The sequence below is a fragment of the Procambarus clarkii genome, chromosome 27 (genome assembly GCF_040958095.1).
Source record: "Procambarus clarkii isolate CNS0578487 chromosome 27, FALCON_Pclarkii_2.0, whole genome shotgun sequence".
Classification (NCBI taxonomy): Eukaryota; Metazoa; Arthropoda; class Malacostraca; order Decapoda; family Cambaridae; genus Procambarus; species Procambarus clarkii.
The window spans coordinates 358,705-381,018 of record NC_091176.1 but is presented as its reverse complement, the minus strand read 5'-3'; the positions used below and the strand labels follow the sequence as shown (position 1 = coordinate 381,018).

General features: G+C 43.5%; 1 protein-coding gene across 5 annotated transcripts in view; it reads left to right on the top strand.

Moving 5' to 3' along the window:
* The first annotated feature begins 1,187 nt into the window (after positions 1 to 1,187).
* LOC123762700 (equilibrative nucleobase transporter 1) overlaps positions 1,188 to 22,314 on the top strand; it is a 32,703-nt gene continuing 11,576 nt past the window's right edge. For 2 of the 5 annotated variants that reach the window (XM_045749397.2, XM_045749395.2), the window contains exons 1-5: positions 1,188 to 1,761; positions 13,934 to 14,076; positions 15,227 to 15,314; positions 20,771 to 20,817; positions 21,276 to 21,445. In XM_045749397.2, the coding sequence (XP_045605353.1) occupies positions 1,480 to 1,761; positions 13,934 to 14,076; positions 15,227 to 15,314; positions 20,771 to 20,817; positions 21,276 to 21,445 (730 nt within the window). In that variant the 5' untranslated portion in view covers positions 1,188 to 1,479. The remainder of the gene's footprint in view (positions 1,762 to 13,933; positions 14,077 to 15,226; positions 15,315 to 20,770; positions 20,818 to 21,275; positions 21,446 to 22,314) is intronic. The other 3 variants (XM_045749396.2, XM_045749398.2, XM_045749399.2) reach the window with 3 other exon arrangements.

Genomic DNA, 22,314 nt, shown 5'->3' with positions numbered 1-22,314 from the left:
TACACTAAGCATACCCTTCACTGGGTGCTTCACGTTATTAAGTATTTGTAAGTGCAGTACTGTACGTGCATCATATTTCAAGCATTGTTAGTAAATAAAAGCCTCATTAAAAATTCTTATTAAGCTACATATCACTACAGCCCATCACCCCTAAAATGATAGTACTCACAGTAATTATTTGGCCGAAAGTACCAATATATATAGTGATGGACTACCAAAAAGTTAAATTTATGTACGGTGTTATTAAATTTGGCCAAATGGAAAACTTTTCTAACAGCAACATAAATATATAAAACCTAACCTAGCCTTTCCCAGTAATCCTAGGTATAATACACGCTATTTTAGGTCTAATAAAGTACATATATATGTGCTATGATAGGTCTAGGAATATTTTAAGTTTGTTTTTAGTTTTAGTTTTCCGAACTATAAACTTAAAAGTACAAAAGTAAATTTCTGGTGGTCCATCACTACATTTTGGTACTTTCGATCAAATAGTTACTATAAGTACTATCGTTTCAGGAGGATGGGTTGATCACTAGGAAAGGTATATTACTACAAATTATATCTTGTCTATTGTAATGTATCTATTAATGTCTTTAGAATTGAAACAATTACTGTTGTTTGTATTGTCTCTTATCGTGTATTCAGCATCATGTCATAAATGAGTATGCCATTTTTATATAATGCATAATTATCATAGGCAATTTATGAATAAAGTTACAGAAGGAATAAATAATTAAAGTTATTAATTAATGTAAAATTTAATATTTTTAATATGAGTTGTTGTTGAATATATTTTATAGTTTATCATTTTCTAGATTAACCTAACCAATGACCACCATTCAGTTGGATCCATTATTAGTAGTAGAATTGCACAAGAAATAGACTAATAATTGAACGTCTAAAGCCATCATCATTATTGTTGTTGTCTGTGGTCTTCATCAGTGTTCTTGTGACTGTTGCAGACGTTATATTAATATTATTATTATTATCTTTAACAGTGTTATTATTATTTTAACTTTTGTAATTTGTATTAATTGTCACCGGAACAAAATATTTTTTCTCCCCACCAGCGAGTGAGGTGTGAGAATATAGGCTTTGCTGGGTGATCCAAACCGGCTTCTACACCACCACCGTCTGTCGCCTCCATCACCACCACCACCACCTGTCGCCTCCACCACCACCACCACCACCTGTCATCACCACCTGTCATCATCACCACCATCATCACCTGTCATCACCACCACCACCTGTCGCCTCCATCACTACCACCACCTGTCATCACCACCATCACCACCTGTCATCATCACCACCATCACCACCTGTCATCACCACCACCACCACCTGTCGCCTCCATCACCACCACCACCAGTCGCCTCCATCACCACCACCACCACCTGTCGCCTCCATCACCACCACCACCACCACCTGTCGCCTCCACCACCACCTGTCTCCTCCATCATCACCACCACCACCATCATGCACTGCAAGCAAGACCCTCTCATGGAGCTCTCACTAACGAGGCGGGTAGTCATCTTCATCATTGGTGTAGTGGAGTCGATGCTCTTCGCGGGCACAGTCTTCGGGTGGCCCCAGCTGGTGCACGTGTTCAAGGTGGAAGGTCTGTACAGCCACCTGTGTGACGATTCAACCACCCTCCACCACAACCACACTGCCCGTCCACCGCCCGCCCACAACCCCTTCAACAACACCCGCTGCTGGGACCGCAACACCACCTTCCAATTCTCCAGCAGTCATAAAGTGAGTTAACAACCATGAAAGAGGAATCTGTGGATAAGAGTTGTGACTGAAGAGTATCTTCAGTGGTTGTAATGAGCACGTGGAACGCATGTGGGGGTTGATAAGTCTTGAATGTTACTTATTCTTTGGGTGGCTGGTTTTATGGTAGAATTACCGGTGATGCTGAAAATTAAATAAGTAAGAATGTGTTGGTCCACATTACAACTCGCTCCAGTAATCTCAACTTCTCTCTCTCTCTCAAGACCTTGGTTGGTCACCGTTCTGTTGACGCTCAATAAATGTCATGTCATTTATGTGTGAGTAATCACCGGACTGGGGCCAGGAGATAACTTACAACACGATGCTTAGGAATTACTAACTTAACTCTGAACATAAGAATTTGGTCATAGATTCATGATCATCATAACCCCCGTAATATACATATTTTTCCTATATGCAACACTGCAACCCGCTTCTAGGTCGCGCCACCCCCCCCCCCTACACTATCCAACCCCCTAACCAGTCCTTTCCTCCCAACGGCTCCCCCGTTCTAATCACCCCTGACATCACCCCGAACAACGTACCCAACAACCTTACTTTATCAGATGGGTGCTTCCCAATTCGTCTGATACAGACAATGTTGTCAACATTCTCACACTAAAATATATCACCAAGCTCCGAATATAAAATTTGTAGAGTCATCTGTAACAGTATACGTGTCTGTTCAGTTGTTCGCATGAGTAGTTCTAGCAGTTGTGTGCTGAGTAGTACTAGAGCTCTAATATTAGGCGGTTGTTATAGCGTGTCACATATTGCTGCTCTCCACACCTGCTGAACATCCCGTCGCACGCGGGTTCGAATCCTTTATTCTAGAGAGAGAGAGAGAGAGAGAGAGAGAGAGAGAGAGAGAGAGAGAGAGAGAGATACTTGCTTAATTTGGCTTCAGATTATTAGCACCAACTTACTCTGAGGTCTTTCCTTTTACCTTCATCGGTTCTATTCACTACTTTTGCCTCCTTGTTTACGGTTTGTATTAGCATGCCTCACCCTGGACCGCATTTATTTACCATTTCTTAGACCAGTTTTCCAACTTAAGACGGCTTTCATCATCTGAGACTCGAGGGATAATGTGAATTTACACCATAGTTTGCCAACATTGGTTAGCTGGTAATGATCAGCATAATCCGTTATTCACGTAATTTGTGCACCTCAAGAACGGAACCGATTTACAGACTGACCATTGTGGCTCCCGGCGTGGTACGCCAGACATTCTGAGGCATTTCCGTCTACGGTCACATATGCAGACTGGCGTTTCTTGATCTAAAGGTGTTGGCTTAGGTGTATAGGGTCAGGTATATGGTTTACGTGTGTCGGACCAGGTTTGTTGCTCCATGTAGGCTTTGTTGTGTTGGCTGTGTTGTGTGTAGGCTCCGTTGTGTTGGCTCGGGAGTGTGTAGGCGTAGTATTCACCCCTACATGCACCCACATGCTAATAGGTGAATATGTGAGTACACACACACACATTCCAGTTGATTGACGATTGAGAGGCGGGACCAAAGAGCTAAAGCTCAACCCCCGCAGGCACAACGAGGTGACTACACCGCATACAAAATACAAATTTAAATTAACAATTAACCTTACTTTGCGATGGTTTCGGGGCTCAACGTCCCAGCGGCCCGGTTCCCGACCAGGCCTCCTAGGTATAGGAGGGTAGGTAAGGGCAGAGTATATTTCTCATAGGTAGATAACTAACATGGGAACACAAGTTGAAACTAAGGCACGGTGAAATTATAAATATTTTTCCCGTTGTCATGGACTGAATAATGGGAATGAACTAAGAAGTGAAGAAATCTCTGACCTTGTACACGGACAAAAGAAAATATTTGTATAATGGTTAGTGTGATCATGAATGGCGACGACTGTCGTAGGAAATATACTATATAAACAAGTGAAGAGGTGGGGAAACACTTCATACAGTACTTCTAATTGTAGTATTTACAGAGCAGCCCTGATGACTTGGGAGCCTGTACACCAGTCGTGAGCATGTGTGTGCGTGTGAATGAGAGACATAAAACACATACCTCAAGATAGAGAAGCTTAGGCCATTGCTACCCTCCTTGAGGGGGTAGCAATGAGGCTTCTCTCCGTGTGTACGCCCAATCATGTTTCTAAAGAAAACGTGCTACGTGTCCGTTCCCGCGTAGGGGAGAGTCCACCTCACTATCAGCATCCCTGACGTCATCAACCCCACCACATCCCGCCTCTACCACATTCCTTCACCACTACTACCACACCCTATCACCATCACCCCTCACCACCACAACAATCCACCACACTGGCCTAGGAGCTAGTTATATTGACCGTTATCATCTAGCGGTGTGTGTCAGCCTCACACTATGTGTTTACTCTCACCCTGATATTTCCTGCTCCCCGGCCACCTGGTGCACAAACTGTTACCTCTTCAGCATGATATGACTCCACCTCCGCGGCGCCAAGGTCACCGTACGCCTCATGAATGTCCTCAGCGCCTGATAGGCCATCTATGACGTTTCAATACCGATATTATTGAGTGTAAACTGACTTCACAGTATGGGTAGTATGGTGTGTAATTGTCTTCACGGTATGAAGTGGTTGTAGTTATCATAGTATATGTTTTCACTGTTATTGCACTCATCACTGGGTCAAGGTGAGCTATATATTTCGTCATATAGTTTGTTTTTTGTTAAATATTACGAGGCAAACGAGTTTTCTAAGAGGCCAGAGTATAAAGTTCAAATATTAGGCATGTGTACGTGTTGTGGGTGCTGGTGTACGTGTTGTGGGTGATGGTGTACGTGTTGTGGGTGCTGGTGTACGTGTTGTGGGTGATGGTGTACGTGTTGTGGGTGCTGGTGTACGTGTTGTGGGTGATGGTGTACGTGTTGTGGGTGCTGGTGTACGTGTTGTGGGTGATGGTGTACGTGTTGTGGGTGCTGGTGTACGTGTTGTGGGTGATGGTGTACGTGTTGTGGGTGATGGTGTACGTGTTGTGGGTGATGGTGTACGTGTTGTGGGTGATGGTGTACGTGTTGTGGGTGATGGTGTACGTGTTGTGGGTGATGGTGTACGTATTGTGGGTGCTGGTGTACGTGTTGTGGGTGATGGTGTACGTGTTGTGGGTGCTGGTGTACGTGTTGTGGGTGATGGTGTACGTGTTGTAGGTGATGGTGTACGTATTGTGGGTGCTGGTGTACGTGTTGTGGGTGATGGTGTACGTATTGTGGGTGCTGGTGTACGTGTTGTGGGTGATGGTGTACGTGTTGTGGGTGATGGTGTACGTATTGTGGGTGTTGGTGTACGTGTTGTGGATGCTGGTGTACGTGTTGTGGGTGATGGTGTACGTGTTGTGGGTGTTGGTGTACGTATTGTGGGTGATGGTGTACGTGTGGTGGGTGTTGGTGTACGTGTTGTGGGTGATGGTATACGTATTGTGGGTGATGGTGTGGGTGTTGGTGTACGTATTGTGGGTGATGGTGTACGTGTTGTGGGTTTTGGTGTACGTGTTGTGGGTGATGGTGTACGTGTTGTGGGTGATGGTGTACGTGTTGTGGGTGATGGTGTGGGTGTTGGTGTACGTGTTGTGGGTGATGGTGTACGTGTTGTGGGTGATGGTGTACGTGTTGTGGGTGATGGTGTACGTGTTGTGGGTGATGGTGTACGTGTTGTGGGTGATGGTGTGGGTGTTGGTGTACGTATTGTGGGTGATGGTGTACGTGTTGTGGGTGATGGTGTACGTATTGTGGGTGATGGTGTACGTGTTGTGGGTGATGGTGTACGTGTTGTGGGTGATGGTGTACGTGTTGTGGGTGCTGGTGTACGTGTTGTGGGTGTTGGTGTACGTGTTGTGGGTGATGGTGTACGTGTTGTGGGTGCTGGTGTACGTGTTGTGGGTGCTGGTGTACGTGTTGTGGGTGATGGTGTACGTGTTGTGGGTGTTGGTGTACGTGTTGTGGGTGCTGGTGTACGTGTTGTGGGTGCTGGTGTACGTGCTGCTGCTTGATAGAATCATCAGTGGCAAATGCGGGGAACCTTTGACAAGTCACCGGCTTCCTGCCCCCGTCGAGGCCACCAGAGAGATGATGTCCCTCAGGTACATTTAAGTAAATACAGCAACCTCACGTTCCTTCCTACTACAGCAGTTCCACATTCCTACATACTACAGCACAGTCTGACCTTCATACCTACTACAGCAGCCTCGTCACACACAATATAATGCACACACAAATGCTATCCATCACTCAGCAAGGGATTTTGACCTCGTGCTCCTCGTCTTGGTGCCAAGATTGCCAAACACGACAAGCAATCGCTGGAAAATCAAGCTGGTAATTTAGTAATTCAACCCTTCATTCTCTTTATCACCTTGATGGATAACGCAGCCCTGCCAAACTTATCTTTTACTGATCCTTAGATAATACGTTTAGATTACACTGTGTAGTTTTTGTTCCTGGGTAGCAAGTGCTGTTTTATGATTGCTTATGCCTCCAAAGTATTGAAAATTTTACTATTACCTCTCATTCTTGGCTTTGGCCTTTGTTTCAGCTTTGATTTCAAGACCTGTTTCAAGAAGTCTTAAAATCACAACTAGATCAGGAGTCGACAGCTGTCAAGTATCTTCAATACGTCTTCCCTAAGCTGTTTTAATGAAAGGTCAGAGCAAAGTTTGAGGAGATTAATAAACATTTTCAATATTTTGGAGGCATAAGCAATCAGAAAATAACACTTACTACCCAGGAACGAAATTTGTGTTACATTTTGTTATCATTTGCGTGTTTTTCGAGGGCAAACCAAGATATGAGTGATCACTGGGTTATATATTAGGTCCTCAGGGATGTGTCTCGGGGCTAGAACACATCTTACGTGGACCCTAAATTTGCTGACACGCAATATTTCTCAATATGAATTTCAATCACTTGTCTCACTTAAGTCTTCACACTTGGTTGTTACTCTGATGGTGCGAATTTAAGGGTCGTCTCCCTCGCGGCTCTTGACTCGTCCCTCAGTAACTTGTGGATTTTGTCTCGCATAACGTTTGTGCTTGCGTCTTCTCCTGAGGTTTATAGCCATCCCTTTTCGTTAAGAAACTAGTGATTTAAATTTAGTTCATTAGTTAAGTTCTGATTGTCCCGTAGGTTAGTCCTCACTAACCTTCACCAACTCTCCCGATGTCTAATTCTAGATTACTGGAACTTTGTTTACGTGTGAACACACAAGCAAGCATACATAAGCACGCACGCTTGGGTTCACATAAGTCAAGTCTTGTCTGACAAACCTGTTATTCTTATTCTTATTCTTGTCAGTCTTATGACAAGATGTCAGTTGTTGCACGTTCCCCTGGTTACAACACAGGCAATAAGGACCCAAGCAGCTTCCCGGAGGACCTCTCTCCTACACCAACCCCAGACAGTGGTGGGGGTGGAGTGGGGAGCTCAACCCAGCTGGCTTGGCACCTTTAGCGGGCGTCTCCTTCCTCAGCAAGCGGTCAGCCTCTTCACTCGGGGTACATGAGTTCCCACACCCAGTGCACCCCATATACTTTACTCAACATCTCGCCTGTGTCCCACCTCATGCAACCACACACAAATAAATGGGAGGCTAAGGTACTCATTCTTACAAACTTATTCCGGCTCTTCGGCCATTGCACTATGCTGGCGGTGGCACTGCATGCTCTCAAAAATGTTCTGGGATAAACGACCTCGTGTCCGGAATTGACACACAACTCCAGAATAATCCCAGTGTCTCAGCACCTGCTGAAATGTGCTCAAACCTAGTCTCTCCCTTAGGCGTGTCCAGCTGTGTTCAGTAATTAGTTATAGCTCAGCCTCTGCAGGAGCAGCTAATAAATACCAGAGGAAGGAAGAACACAAAAACAAAGTTCATAAAATGCAACATAATTAAAATAAAAGCAGAATACACGTTTCATTATTAGCCTCTTCTTAAAATGGCATTTATTTGCCCAGCCGGCTCTGAACTAACTAGGCTGCCTTGGCTGTTTACACTCAAATTCTTTATACATAAAAGAAATGAAAAATCAAAACTCTAAATCAGAATTAATGAGGCTTGCTTTAACTTGGCAAGTACTTGAAAATCACGAAACAAACAAATATCAGGAGCTCTCGGGATTCAGACGACAATCACGGTGCAAAATAAACATCAATCGATAGACACTCGCATGTACACAAATCCTAAATTGTTCTGTAACGTTATGGCAAGTTCGACACTTTGTACACACTATGGTAGTGTGTGTACTCACAAAATAGTAGTGGGTCCCCCCCATCCCGCGAGGGCTGTGGACCCCATAACCATCCTGTGAGTGGTAGTGGGTCCCATAGACATCCTGTGAGTGGTAGTGGGTCCCATAGACATCCTGTGAGTGGTAGTGGGTCCCATAGACATCCTGTGAGTGGTAGTGGGTCCCATAGACATCCTGTGAGTGGTAGTGGGTCCCATAGACATCCTGTGAGTGGTAGTGGGTCCCATAGAAATCCTGTGAGTGGTAGTGGGTCCCATAGACATCCTGTGAGTGGTAGTGGGTCCCATAGACATCCTGTGAGGTAACAGAGTGAGAGACTGCTATTCGAGCCAATTATTAATTTGCTTACCATGTTCCCAAGCGTGTATCCAGTGGGCGGCGGTGGAACGGTTAGCAAACTAGGGAGAATTACGGAAAATGTATTGTAGTCGATAATTTTGAGCTAAATACTTATATATATATCATGAACATTTGTGATAGTTATTTCTAGATTCCATTTTTTCGGAAGGTATGATGCAGGGTAGGCGAATAATTCTCTTGCCCAAGTGGTTGGGAAAGACTGGGGGAAAGTTAATGTTTGCCGGAGTGTCGCTGCACACCCCAGCACGGCTTGTGCAATATACCTTCACACACACACACACACACACACACACACACACACACACACACACACACACACACACACACACACACACACACACACACACTCTCTCTCTCTCTCTGTCTCTCTCTGTCTCTCTCTGTCTCTCTCTGTCTCTCTCTCTCTCTCTCTCTCTCTCTCTCTCTCTCTCTCTCTCTCTCTCTCTCTCTCTCTCTCTCTCTCTCTCTGTCTCTCTGTCTCTCTGTCTCTGTCTCTCTCTCTCTCTCTCTCTCTCTCTCTCTCTCTCTCTCTCTCTCTCTCTCTCTCTCTCTCTCTCTCTCTCTCTCTCTCTCTCTGTCTCTCTGTCTCTCTGTCTCTCTGTCTCTGTCTCTCTGTCTCTCTCTCTCTCTCTCTCTCTCTCTCTCTCTCTCTCTCTCTCTCTCTCTCTCTCTCTCTCTCTCTCTCTCTCTCTCTCTGTCTCTCTCTCTCTCTGTCTCTCTCTCTCTCTGTCTCTCTCTCTCTCTCTCTCTCTCTCTCTCTCTCTCTCTCTCTCTCTCTCTCTCTCTCTCTCTCTCTCTCTCTCTCTCTCTCTCTCTCTCTCTCTCTCGACATTTCCCAATCGCCTTACCTTTAGCCCATAACTTTCTCTCTCTCTCTAATGATGTAACATCGGTGACTAGTGGAAAGAAATTTACATGAACCATATTACCTTTTGTCAGCTGTTCTGCTATATTTGCTTCCCACTCTGGCGTCCCATAGTCTCGCACCTGCCAGCTGGCGCAGAAGCCGTCGCGAGATATCTGTAAATACATCTTGTTACTTCTGGTTTGTAAAAAATCCTACGCCGATTCAGTTCGCAGTAATGATAATCTTTATATAAACATATGTAGTACCTAATAGCCAGAACGCAATACTCGGCCTAGTATGCAAGGCCCGATTTGCTTAATAGGCCGTGATTTTCGTATTCAAACAAAATTTCAATTGGTTTACTTGAGTTAATATTATTATATTATATTAAAACCACAAATTACTGACTTAGTTATGTTTATGTTAGATTAAGATAGGTTAGGTTAGGTAGGGTAGTTTAGATTTGGTAATATTTCTACGTTAGTTTTAACTCAAATAAAAAAAATATTAAAACATATATAATGTAATAGGAAGCTTCATCATTTCATAAGAATTTTTTTTAGAAAAATACATATCAGGAAAATTTGGCTTATTAGGCAAATCGTGTTTTGCATAGCATTCTAAGTAGTGAGTTCAGGCAATTAGGTACATGTCATATATATATATATATATATATATATATATATATATATGTCGTACCTAGTAGCCAGAACGCACTTCTCAGCCTATTATCCAAGGCCCGATTTGCCTAATAAGCCAAGTTTTCCTGAATTAATAGATTTTCTCTATTTTTTTTCTTACGAACTGAGAAAGCTACCCATTTCATTATGTATGAGGTCAATTTTTTTATTTGAATTAAAATTAACGTAGATATATGACTGAACCTAACCAATCCTACCTAACCTAACCTAACCTATCTTTATAGGTTAGGTTAGGGTAGGTAGCCGAAAAAGTTAGGTTAGGTTAGGTTAGGTAGGTTAGGTAGTCGAAAAACAATTAATTCAGGAAAACTTGGCTTATTAGACAAATCGGGCCTTGCATAGTAGGCTGAGAAGTGCATTCTGGCTACTAGGTACGACATATATATATATATATATATATATATATATATATATATATATATATATATATATATATATATATATGACATTATAATAAATATAAGGTCATTAACCTCGCCGTGTCTTGCATGCCATCCTCCTTTCCTTTGGCAGAGAAGGCCATGCGGTCCATACCTGTCGGCCTCTGCCTCGCCGCAAATACACCTGTATTCGGCGTGGATTGGGGCAGCGAGGCGGAGAGCCACAGCAATTCGGAGGGCCTGCGGTGTGAGACGCGTGCCGGTTGCTGACATTGGGGTTGCTAATAGGAAGTCACCTGTATGGGGAGCTGCTACAGCTCTAAATCGGGCAGTGGCATGTGGTGTTGTCGCAGCTTCTTGGTCGGCAATGGGGCGATCCCAGCTGGATTGCTTATGGGCTTCAGAAAGCAGTGGTTGGGGTGTTGGTCCTGCGAGAGAGACCCATTTGGTGGTGCATTCTGTGTAGCTGGGATTATGTACCCCTGCCCGTTGAACTAGGTACTCGGGTAGGATTTCCTTCACCAGGTTGTCAGGTGCCACTGAAGAGGACAGGAACGCTGGTACAGCAATAATTCGTGTTGCTGTGCGCACGCCAAGGCCCCCGAGTCTGACAGGAAGGGAGGCCTGTTTCCACTGTGAGTCGCTGAGAGAAAGGTTGAGGACTTTTTCTTGCATTGATTTCAGCAAGCTGTCGTACTCTTCTAATTTAATATTGTTGAAAGATAACGAACATCTAAGAAAGCAGGTTAGCCTGGGGAGGGACAAGCATCTGGTGATGAGGTAAAGTGCATCATGAGCATCGATGTCTTCAATCCTCTCGTTCATCCTCTTCAGGTCAGTGATCTTCTTACCAAGGACCCCGTCGATGGCATTCCTTCCAAAAGGAGCACCTAGGAGTGTGCTGTCCTCAGGGTTGGTTGTATGAATATCAAGCGAAACAAAATTTATTTGCTCTATTATGTGCTAGTTGGTGGAGGTTATTTCGCACTTGGAAGAATTCAGGTTGAGGCCTAGACTTGCTCCTTGCTCCTGAATTATTCTTATGTCATCCAGGAGGGAGTCTTGCGAGCCAGCTTGAGCACCATCGTCCAAAAACCTAATGTTGAGCTCACTGGACAGGTTATCGGTGACTTCCTTGATGACTGGGCAGAAAACAAAGGAAGCTAGGGGGGGGGGGGGTCACCCTGTTGGACACCTTGTGATTCAATTTCATGTTCCCCAAATAACAGAATTAGATTCTTGCTGTAACATGAATTTACAAACGAATAGAGGGAAGGAAAAAAAGCGATGAACCGCACTGAGCACTGCATCCCTTCTTACCAGATTGAAAGCATTTTTGAAGTCCAGTTTTATCAGGGCTTTTTCCATCTGTAATGTTGGCAATGTAGGCTTTAGCTGCATGAGCCGCTGCCTCCATAACAGCTGTGTTGCTGTTATGGTGGCTACCCTTTGTTTGACCCTGTTTTCTAAGGCTGGAAAGTTGGTTTTCATTCTTAGATTCTCTCGATGCGTCCATATAGGTGCTCCCAGCATTGTTCTGAGGGCATCATTTTGAGACACTTCCAGTTTCTCCCATTGGTTATCACTGAGGAATGTAAAAGCAGGGCAGCATAGTCAATGAGTGTTGATTTGTTCGCAACACAAATGCGAACAAGCTTGAATCATAGTATTTTATCAAATCACCAAATATTTATCAAAAATGGTGATAGCTTCGGCTATCACCTCCTTATGACCGGTCGTGATGGTCGAGTGGATTAAGGTGTCCTGTACATACCAGTTGCGTTGCTCCTGGCAGTATGGGTTCGAGTCACTTCTGGGGTGTGAGTTTTCAGTTTATATATATATATATATATATATATATATATATATATATATATATATATATATATATATATATATATATATATATATATATATATATATATATATATATATATAATGCTTGCTGCGTCCTCGGTTCCTGTCGAGAAGCGGAGGAGCTTCAAGAGATCCATAACCTTTAGGCATTTGTCTTGTATGTTTTGTAACCTTTAAATACACAATAAAGGAAAAAAAAAAGGAAGGGGGTGGTAGGAGAAAAGCACACAGAAACTGTATTGGAGGGGACCTACATTCCCTCCAATGCGTTATGTGTGGTTTCCTCCGAGGCTATGGGTCCCCCTTCTTCCAGCCAGAGGTGGTTCTCCCTTCCCTATATATATATATATATATATATATATATATATATATATATATATATATATATATATATATATATATATATATATATATATATATATATATATGTCGTACCTAGTAGCCAGAACGCACTTCTCAGCCTACTATGCAAGGCCCGATTTGCCTAGTAAGCCAAGTTTTCATGAATTAATTGTTTTTCGACTACCTAACCTACCTAACCTAACCTAACCTAACTTTTTTGGCTACCTAACCTAACCTAACCTATAAAGATAGGTTAGGTTAGGTTGGGTTGGTTAGGTTAAGTCATATATCTACGTTAATTTTAACTCCAATAAAAAAAAATTGACCTCAAACATAATGAAATGGGTAGCTTTATCACTTCATAAGAAAAAAATTAGAGAAAATATAATAATTCAGGAAAACTTGGCTTATTAGGCAAATCGGGCCTTGCATAGTAGGCTGAGAAGTGCGTTCTGGCTACTAGGTACGACATATATATATATATATATATATATATATATATATATATATATATATATATATATATATATATATATATATATATATATAATTTTTTGGGGGGTGTGGGGTGTTTATATAATACAGGAGGGGGCATGCATGCCACGTGCCATAGCTTGGCCACTGTTACCTTAAGGGGACTATAATAAACGTTATAGGCTTCCAGTCCCACACAATGAGAAACTATTTTCTACCTGTGTGGAATCTGCACACCTGACGTAATTAAGCCGTACGTTTTACTTGGGAAAGAAATGTTTACATCGTGATGGAGGATGGCATCCATGCGCTGGGGTCAGAATGAATTTCCCAGCTGTCATGGAAGTTGAAGTCCATAACAAAATTGGCGTCACAGTGATTACGTGCAGACGAGTTCCCGTGTGCGACTACCTGGGGCAACACCACCTCCGAAAACTGCGGCGCTTTGCTGTACTTATTTTTATGTCTTTTAACAAAATAATATAGTATCATTTCCATGCATGGAACATTTCCTATGCCTAAACCTCTACGTCCTTTGCTCTTGTGTTAACGACATGCTAGAAAAGTGAAGCTTTTATGTGTGTGTGTGTGTGTGTGTGTGTGTGTGTGTGTGTGGAGGAGACCCTCGTCAACGGAGTCTGACTGCGACCCTCGTCAACGGAGTCTGACTGCGACCCTCGTCAGCGCGGGTCTGTCACGCAAACCTTGGCAGCTCATACAGCAATTTTCTCACAACGCAGCTCTTGTTGTCTCTGCGCGAATGCCAACTCAGCGGGCGTGAAGGCCAGCTCTTCCTAGCTGACTTTCACAGATGCAGGCGGTAACGGCGTTGCATAGTCTTCCTGGCTTGGTGCATTCTTTTGATAATTATTTACTATCTCACTATCTGGCTTAGTGTTTTCTCCTCATCACTTTATTTTCTTACTCTATCTCCCTGGTGCAGGTGGGTGTTGAGCAGTGTGAGGCCCAGGACGAGAGGTTCGCCCTCATCTTCACGGTGACGGTAGGATGCTACAGCGTCCCCGCGGTCCTCGTGGGCTTCCTCCTCCACCACGCCGGCCTAAGGGTCACCAGGGTGTCCGCAGGGTACGTCACCTGCTTTTGACCTTGAGGTTTGTGTATGTGTGTGTGTGTGTGTGTGTGTGTGTGTGTGTGTGTGTGTGTGTGTGTGTGTGTGTGTGTGTGTGTGTGTGTTTACTTGCCTGTTTGTATCTGCATGATCAAACTTCATCTCCTAGATTATTGGGCCTGCCAGAGGCTTAGACATATCCCTGCAAAAAAATTGGTGTTTGTATAAATATTTGAAGCCTCTACAGATTTTGTTTTATTGTGTTGATGCTGGTGTGGTGAGCCTGGAGGGTGTTGGCGTAGTACACCTACTCTTCTAGACCCTGTGTCTCAGCCTTCAATGACTGATGTAGTTCTACGCTAATCCCTTTGGTTTGTTATATTTACTTTCTTAGAATCTTTGTATGGCTTCTTCTTCCATAGCTTTTATTTTTGTACACTCCACGACTTACGCAATCAGAGTTATGTATAATGTTTCGATACATACGGTATTTAGCCGCCATCTGACGGCTAAATACATAGGCGCTAGGAGCTCCTATGTATTTGAATGGCTAGGAGCCTGTCCCCCCCTAGTTGGGCCCCGTCTCGTGTCAGTGTGTCTGGCTTTCCTGCATATCTTGTACGTCGTAGTTATATCTCGGATTTACTGAAGAATTTATCTAGCATGTGTGGAGTAAAGTGTTCAGATTCCTAAGAGATCTCCTTACATATGTCATGCTTGTATATTTCGCTGGTGTTACATGGTTTATATATACTGTAGCTCAGAAGATATGTTTGATGTAATGTTTACCCCCTGCAAGATGGTATCTTGTGCTCGACTACTTTGCCTCGACATCCACTCCTGCTATTTTGCACTTGCTGTGAATGAATTCTAATAGCCATTTGTTGGACTGTCTGCAATATGCCCAAGTATTTTATCAGTTTCTGCAGTATGCCAGCCCTTCACTGTCGTGCCTGACCTACGTCACCCAATCATAGAATTCTGTATGGTTTGACATGCCTTCATTAAATCATTCTATGGCTTTGTCTCAAGTGCACTTTTTTCTAGATGAAGTTTCAAACAATTTTCTTTTTATAAATAATATCACCTTGCATGGTTTGAACGTAATTTACAGCCTCCAGTCTATCTCCTTTTTCGTATATTGACAAGACGTTGGCTATCTTCCAGCTCTTTGGTATCTCTCCTGTCTCCAGAGACTTGTTACGTGTCCTCTCAAGTGGCCTGCATTAGACTTCAGCTTCTTATAATCCTCAAGGTGAGATCTTATAAGGTCACGTAGCCTTTTGTGTAACTTATTCTGCAATTTGTAACACTATTTGTTCACTTACACCGCATGATTCGACTGTCACCCTCTCTGGGCGAGGTTCTTGACCCCGGCTGGAGTTTAAATGAAAGCTGCTATTGAGAAGGAAACGGAGACTTGACTTATTATGTAAAATGTAGTCTTACATTGTCCAAATTCTCAGCCCGCCACAGGCTTGAAGGCCTTGTACAAGTTAACCACGCATCACCATAGTTTATAACATTGGTATGGACCCATCCTCATTGGTATAGACCCTTGTTAATATAGGATGTGGTTACGTATTGCAACTTGTATCATACACGTCAACGTTGGGGTAAACCTAACCCCTATTTTGAGACCCTAGTTTTGGCGGGAACTATTATGTGTGAACCTGCGTGTGCCATTATGCGGTAATTTTGCATAGCATAGCGTCTCTGCAAGTTGCAAGAACTGATTAACTTTCTAAGTTGGCTTACTAAAGTCTACTGAACCAGACGCGTTTGTTTACGTGGAACTTATTCCAGCACCCATACTCACCCTCACACTCAAGCAGTTGGTTCGCACTCCTTGAGGTTCTCAAGGAGATCATCTTGAGATGATTTCGGGGCTTAGCGTCCCCGCGGCCTGGTCCTCGACCAAGCCTCCTTTTTGTTACACACACCCCAGGAAGCAGCCCGTAGCAGCTGTCTAACTCCCTGGTACTTATTTACTGCTAAGTAACAGAGGAATCAGGGTGAAAGAAACATTTTGCCCATTTGTCTCCGCCTCCACCGGGGATTGAACCCGGAACCTCAGGACTGAATCCGAAGCGCTGTCCACCCAGCTGTCAGGCGCATCAATAACGTATTGATAAATGATTGTGCATTAATAATTGAATAAGTTTACAACATTCAAGAACATTATATATTTAAGGAAGACAAAATAATAGTAGCCTAATACTGATCAATATAATTATACTGTACATTAGACACCCCAAAAGTTAAGAAGCGTGACAAAGAATGATAATTGTTACAGTTCTAACGACACCAATACATACATTATATAAACTAAACACTGTAATAGTTAACATCTCGATACAAAGTGTTAACTTTGTTTTAGTAGTTGCGTTAATCGGAAGACTAGCTAGAGGTCAGGGGTCAGGGTAAAGCCTAAATCTGTACTCCCTTGAGCGCAGGCGGGAGAGATACATAATAATTTACACGTGGAAAATAGTAGAGTGAGTGGTCCCAAACCTGCACACAGAAATAACATCACATGAGACCAGAAGACATGGCAGGATGTGCAGAATACCCCCGTTGAAAAGCAGAGCTGCAATAGGTACTCTGAGAGAGAACTCTATCAACATCAGAGGCCCGAGACTGTTCAACACACTTCCACTACACATAAGGGACATAATTGGCCGACCCCTCACAGTGTTCAAGAGAGAACTATCAACATCAGAGGCCCGAGACTGTTCAACACGCTTCCACTACACATAAGGGACATAACTGGCCGACCCCTCACAGTGTTCAAGAGAGAACTATCAACATCAGAGGCCCGAGACTGTTCAACACGCTTCCACTACACATAAAGGACATAACTGGCCGACCCCTCACAGTGTTCAAGAGAGAACTATCAACATCAGAGGCCCGAGACAGTTCAACACGCTTCCACTACACATAAGGGACATAACTGGCCGACCCCTCACAGTGTTCAAGAGAATTATCAACATCAGAGGCCCGAGACTGTTCAACACACTTCCACTTCACATAAGGGGCATAACTGGCCCACCCCTCACAGTGTTCAAGAGAGAATTTGACAAACACCTCCAAAGGATACCTGATCAACCAGGCTGTGACTCATACGTCAGGCTGCGAGCAGCCGCGTCCAACAGCCTGGTTGACCAGTCCAGCAACCAGGAGGCCTGGTCGACGACCGGGCCGCGGGGACGCTAAGCCCCGGAAGCACCTCAAGGTAACCTCAAAGTAAGGGGTTGGTAGCCCTGTACCCCACACACTGTACTAGGAGCCTGACACCCCATGCGACGCCGTAAGGCTATTATTAACGCGGCCTCACAAGCAAGCAGCATTAAGCCTCCACCGAGGTGTGAATGAGACAGTAATTGCAGAACCACTCTGGGCTCGCACCCAGTTCCCTGCCAGGTGAATGAATGGCTAACACGCATACTTTGCTGCCTGATGATGCTACCTGATGATGCTGCCTGCTGATGCTGCCTGATGATGCTACCTGCTGATGCTGCCTGATGATGCTACCTGTTGATGCTGCCTGATGATGCTACCTGTTGATGCTGCCTGATGATGCTACCTGTTGATGCTGCCTTATGATGCTACCTGTTGATGCTGCCTGATGATGCTACCTGTTGATGCTGCCTGATGATGCTACCTGTTGATGCTGCCTGATGATGCTACCTGTTGATGCTGCCTGATGATGCTACCTGTTGATGCTGCCTGATGATGCTACCTGCTGATGCTGCCTGATGATGCTACCTGCTGATGCTGCCTGATGATGCTACCTGCTGATGCTGTCTGATGATGATACCTGCTGATGCTGTCTGATGATGCTGCCTGCTGATGCTGTCTGATGATGCTACCTGCTGATGCTGCCTGCTGATGCTACCTGCTGATGCTGTCTGATGATGCTGCCTGCTGATGGCCGCTACACATTCTTGTTGCTCCGAGATGAATGAGGAAGGCAGCGAGAACTTCAGCGGCGCCATTTGCCCTTGATGGCGGGAATGATGTCAGCGCGACTCCTTAATTAAGACGCGTGATTCATCCCCGGCGGGAGAGAAGTGGTTGGGAGTTGAGCAGTTGTTCTGAGGTTACTGCCTGGAGGATGGTCAGTGCTTTGGTCAGACGGGGCCTTTATATAAGCCTAACGTGTGTGTGTGTGTGTATGTGTATTTACCTAGTTGTGCTTGCGGGGGTTGAGCTTTGCTCTTTCGGCCCGCCTCTCAACTGTCAATCAACTGTTTACTAACTACACTAACTACTTTTTTCACACCACACACACACACCAGGAAGCAGCCTGTGACAGCTGACTAACTCCCAGGTACCTATTTACTACTAGGTAACAGGGGCATTCAGGGTGAACGAAACTTTGCCCATTTGTTTCTGCCGGGTGCGGGAATCGAACCCGCGCCACAGAATTACGAGTCCTGCGCGCTATCCACCAGGCTACCTGGCCCCCCTTCCACCCCCTGTGCACTCACCTAATTGTGCTTGCGGGGGTTGAGCTCTGGCTCTTTGGTCCCGCCTCTCAACCGTCAATCAACTGGGTGTGTGTGTGTGTGTGTGTGTGTGTGTGTGTGTGTGTGTGTGTGTGTGTGTGTGTGTGTGTGTGTGTGTGTGTGTGTGTGTACTCACCTAGCAGCTCGTCCTCCAGAAATGGGGAGGTAAATGTAACAGCCCCATAAGTGCAGTTATGTACAATGTATGACAGTCAGGAATTGTACTTATTTTCACTAAGTATTAAACCGTACTGTCAATTATATTGTGAATATTTGAGTTTACCTGAAAAGCTGAATAGAAAACTACGACCTAATCTAACCGTCTTAGTTTTTGAAGATAATCATTTTATTGGTTCTTAAATACAATTACTACTTAACCTATAGCTATATTGATATTACAGTTTTATAAAACAAATAAAACAAAACTAAAATATTTCAATAAATTGTAAAGTAACTCAGGATATTTTGAAATTATGTATAAAATCTCTATTGTTTAATAAAACTGAAAAAGAAATTCCTAATATTTAAAACGTGTGCATCGCGAACTGAACTTTAAAATTTCATCTTTAAATTCTGAGTGTCTTAACAGAAAACGAGGAGAATAAATGGAGAGGTAAATGTAACAGCCTCATAAGTGCAATTATGTACTATGTGTAACATGTAAGAAAATGTACTTATTACATTTAATATTAAAAGTACTGTCAATTCGGAAGATGGGTTGCACCTAGTTGTGCTTGGGGGGGGGGGGTTGAGCTTCGCTCTTTGGTCCCGCCTCTCAACCGTCAATAAACAGGTGTACAGGTTCCTGAGCCTATTGGGCTCTATCATATCTTCACTTGAAACTATGTATGGAGTCTGCCTCCACCACATCACTTCCTAATGCATTCCATTTATTAACAACTCTGACACTAGACAAATTCTTTGTAGTGTCTTTATGGCTCATTTGGGCAATCAATTTCCACATGTGTTCCCAAGGTCATGTGCCCCTTGTGTTAAATGAACTATCTTTGTCTACCTTATCAATTCTTTTGAGAATCTTGTATGTGGTAATCATGTCCCCTCTAACTCTCCTAGCTTCCAACGACGTGACGTTTAATTCCCGTAGTCTCTCCTCATAGCTCATGCCACTCAGTTCGGGTAGTAGTCTGGTGGCAAACCTCTGAACCTTCTCCTTCACACACACACAGTGTATGTGTGAAGGAGAAGGTTCTTTGATGATACATATTGATGATATCCTCAAGAACATGAGAGTGAATAAAGTAACAATGATACTAAAAATTCCCCCCATCTCGCAGGATGGTTAGTCATACATGGAAATGTGACATTATCATGGGCTGGTTAATTTTGGGTGCACTATGAAGATATCCTCAAGAACACGAGAGGTAATAAAGTGATTGCATAGCTCTAGGTTTCTAATATCGGCAGGTCTGAAGCATCTAATGGCTGGACATAAAAAATGTAGTGTATGAGATCATGACCCAATTCCTGTTCAGAGTTTGCGCCAGGAATGCTCAGGACTGGGAGATTCGTCACCTGCCACAGGTAACGGTAGCTCAAGCTGACTGATCGTGGCAACAACGCTGTCGCACTGTTTCCTGGACGTTTTGTGCCGCCCATATACACAGGTCTTGGATCTAAACTAATCATAGGTCTTTATACTGGTTCTTGCAGACCTATGAGTCACTACCGAGGTCTCCTCTCCCACCAACCCAACGTCTTGCTCAGAGTTTGAGTGGCCTCCATCACCTCCTCACACTCCCTCGCTTCTTTCTCATGTGTATTTAGTTTAATGTTTTACCTTATGTATTGTTTTACCACAGCACATCTCCTGTGCTAGGTAAGTACGACGGGCTCACCATATCCCGTGCTGCTTGGAACTTTTTTGTTCCGAGTAGCTGAATCTAAAACAACTTTTGTATTCATCTCTACCTAAAAATGTTCCGAAGAGGAACGAAACGTTGTAGCAGATAAATTCTTCGATAATTATTAGTTTCCTTACCATGAATTTTGGTAACTTGATTGCTCTTCTCAATAATGATACTAAGAAAATAGTTAGACGCATAGAAAGCTTTGTGTGTGTGTACTCACCTATTTATGTCTGCAGGCTCGAACATTGACTCTTGGATCCAGCCTTTCTAGCCATCGGTGGTGTGTGTGTGAAATTACATCAAAGACATTAACATTGATAAAAATTTTACAGGACGATGATGTCGATGGGCTTCCTCTTCCTGGGAATGGCAACGAAAGGTGTGTAATTATTATGGCTATCAGGTACCGTATACCAGGTAACAGTATATTATGGTTTTGTCAGGGATTTGGGAGTTTCAAGGTATTCTTTTTGGAACCTTGTGCAGTATTTATAAATAACATTATATATATATATATATATATATATATATATATATATATATATATATATATATATATATATATATATATATATATATATATATATATATAATACACTTCCAGTATATAATCAGATTAATACACTGCCACATCAACAAGGAAATTATACTTACAAGCAAGATGAAAAATAGTAATATCTTGCTCCCTCTCTGGGAAAGGTGTTTACACACATATACACGCACACACACACGTAGTTAAACAGTATCGCATACCTATATAGCCATAGCTACAGTGATACTAATCATTGTAGTATGATTGATACTGTGATACTAATCATAAACTGTCTGTCTCTCAAGAGTCGCCGAACTGGGTTTTCGTGGCAATGATCCTGATGGCTCTGGGCGGCAACCAGCTGAGAATGAGCGTGATGCAGTTCGGGGACCTGTTCCCTCTCCACCGCTCCACCGCCATCACCCTCCTCTCGGGCATGTACGCCGCCTCCGCCTCCCTCTTCCTCGTCTTCCAGGTCAGTGTTGTTGGTGTGGAGCAGGGTGCTGGTACCTTGGATTTTAGCTTTTGTTCTGCCACAGACGTGACCACACATTTAGACAATGCTAAGCAGCATACACGCATTTTCTTCTATCTTCCGTGGTCTGGGCGAGAGATCTGCCAGACAACACGTAGTGCAACACGTAGACAACACGTAGTCTCAGTACTCGGCCACAGGTGATTGTAGTTCCGTTACAATGCTAACCAGTATTCATACTTTGTCGCCTGTCCAACGTAGACTGCGTTAGAGAGCTGGTAAAGTACATAGTGAGTCATTGAACATTTGACCACATAAGGTGTTCGGAGTGATTTTACAATGCTAACCATTACACGTACAATACTCACACTTCCGTCTGTCATCCATAAACAGGGCTCGAAATATAGTACAGTTGATCATTGAGTACTTAATTACCGATTGTGATTAATGTTATTTTGCGTATATTTTCATTTATTTTGACAGAGGGTAAGAAAACTGCTGTAGAAACTAGTAGGTCATTGAGCACTCAACCACAGAAGGTGATTAAGGTGCCTTTACAAGCTCAACTTCTAATTACATCACATACATAACATAGTAAATCTTGGGTACACTTCCAGTATATCGAGTGTTCCAGTTTTCAGATATTATTTACAGAGGTCAGCATATCTCAACCCAGGGAGGGGGGGGGGAGGGGGTCAGAAAGTCAGTCACCATGGGACATTCTATAATATAATCATCAAAAGTAACGCATATTTTCTCTTTCACAAAGTTGACACATAATGTATTCGATAATTGGGGTCGAATGGCTTATTCCGGCTTTGGCGAGTGGGTGTTGGTGGTGTGTGGGAGGGTGTTGGTGGTGTGTGGGA